General features: G+C 57.4%; 1 protein-coding gene across 1 annotated transcript; it reads right to left on the reverse strand.

The window, feature by feature from the left end:
• Positions 1-451: 451 nt before the first annotated feature.
• On the reverse strand, positions 452-1,054 carry CUNH11orf87 (chromosome unknown C11orf87 homolog). Its single transcript, XM_009282610.2, has one exon. The coding sequence runs from the start codon at positions 988-990 to the stop codon at positions 514-516; it is 477 nt and encodes a 158-aa protein (XP_009280885.1). The 5' UTR covers positions 991-1,054; the 3' UTR covers positions 452-513.
• Between the last annotated feature and the right edge of the window lie 182 nt (positions 1,055-1,236).

Consider the following 1,236-nt stretch of genomic DNA (forward strand, 5'->3'; position numbering starts at 1 on the left):
ATATCCAGTCCTGGAAAGGAGCGAGAGGGGTGGTACAGGGGCATATGTCCTAGCACAAAAGGAGAGACCAGGGTGGGCTGTCGCCCTGCTCTGAGGGGACAGGGGGTCCCAAGGCACCCACCAGACCTGCCTCTCCCCCCATGCCACTCACTCACGCCCCAGCCCACGCCATGCAATGGTGACACAGGGTGCAGCGGGAATCCCAAGAGAGTGGGATCGTCCCGGTCCTCGCAGTAATGATGTCCAAGGAAAAGGGATCTCCCACCCCTGACCCCCTCCTCCAGGTGGACGACTTGGTATTTGGTAGCTGTGTGCAGCTCCTTCTCCAGTAAAAAGACGCATCCCTTCCTCTCACAGTCAATGAGAAACACAATGTGATCTGTCATGCGCTTGGATTGTGGGCTTGTTCGTTCATTTGAATTAGCAATATTTTCTTCTTCTTCAGGGACTAGAATAATCACTCAGGTATTTACAAACACCAACCAGCGCCTTTGCGAGGTCTCCCCCAAAACATCATGATAAAATCACCGTCTGCAAGAGCCCCGCACCAGCTGTGTCCAAACAAGCCCGTGCTTGCTGAGAGCTCGGGGCTGCCGAGGGAGAGGGACGCTGGATCTCGGAGTCCTGGGGGTGTCTTCCCAGCTGGCTGTCTCTTCCTTGGGGTGCCTCTCCCTGTACCCCCGTCCCAGGGTGCTGGCTGCCGCTACTGCTGCTGTGGGTGCAGTGGTCCCGTTCATATTCCTCCTGAGCCTTTTGCATTTTCCGCTTCTTCATCTTCCTCTTGTGGATGTGGAAGGTGGTGAGGGAGAGGAGGATCAGGCAGAAGATGAGGGTGACCAGGACAATTAAAACCAGAGTGGATGAGAAGGACTGGAAGAGTTGACCCACTTGCGTGATGCAGGTGCTGCTGGCGTTTAAGGTGGCAGATGTCCTGTTCAGAAGACAAGGTGGCAGGGACAGCCTCAACTCCTTGGAGAGCTTGGCACTCATTGAGGAGGCTTCGGAAGATGAGGATCTTCCTCCCCTCTCTGAAGACGCCTAAATTTCAATCGGTGCCGGGCTGCTGGCGGGCGCTCGCTGGAAATGCCCGGGATGCTGCCGGCTCAGCCTCACGCTCGCTCTAAAGTGGCAGAGCAGCCTGCAAAGGGAGCCGGACACATCAGCGCTCCGAGGCACCCACCTTGCGCAGCTCCCCTCTCCCCAAAACACCGCGCCGGCGGCTGCGGCAGCCTCCTC

Source organism: Aptenodytes forsteri, unplaced genomic scaffold (assembly GCF_000699145.1).
Source record: "Aptenodytes forsteri isolate BGI_AS27 unplaced genomic scaffold, ASM69914v1 Scaffold294, whole genome shotgun sequence".
Lineage (NCBI taxonomy): Eukaryota > Metazoa > Chordata > Aves > Sphenisciformes > Spheniscidae > Aptenodytes > Aptenodytes forsteri.

What these genes read in the sequence shown, in the direction of transcription:
- CUNH11orf87 (XM_009282610.2), bottom strand. Translation starts at nt 990, where the DNA reads ATGAGTGCCAAGCTCTCCAAGGAGTTGAGGCTGTCCCTGCCACCTTGT.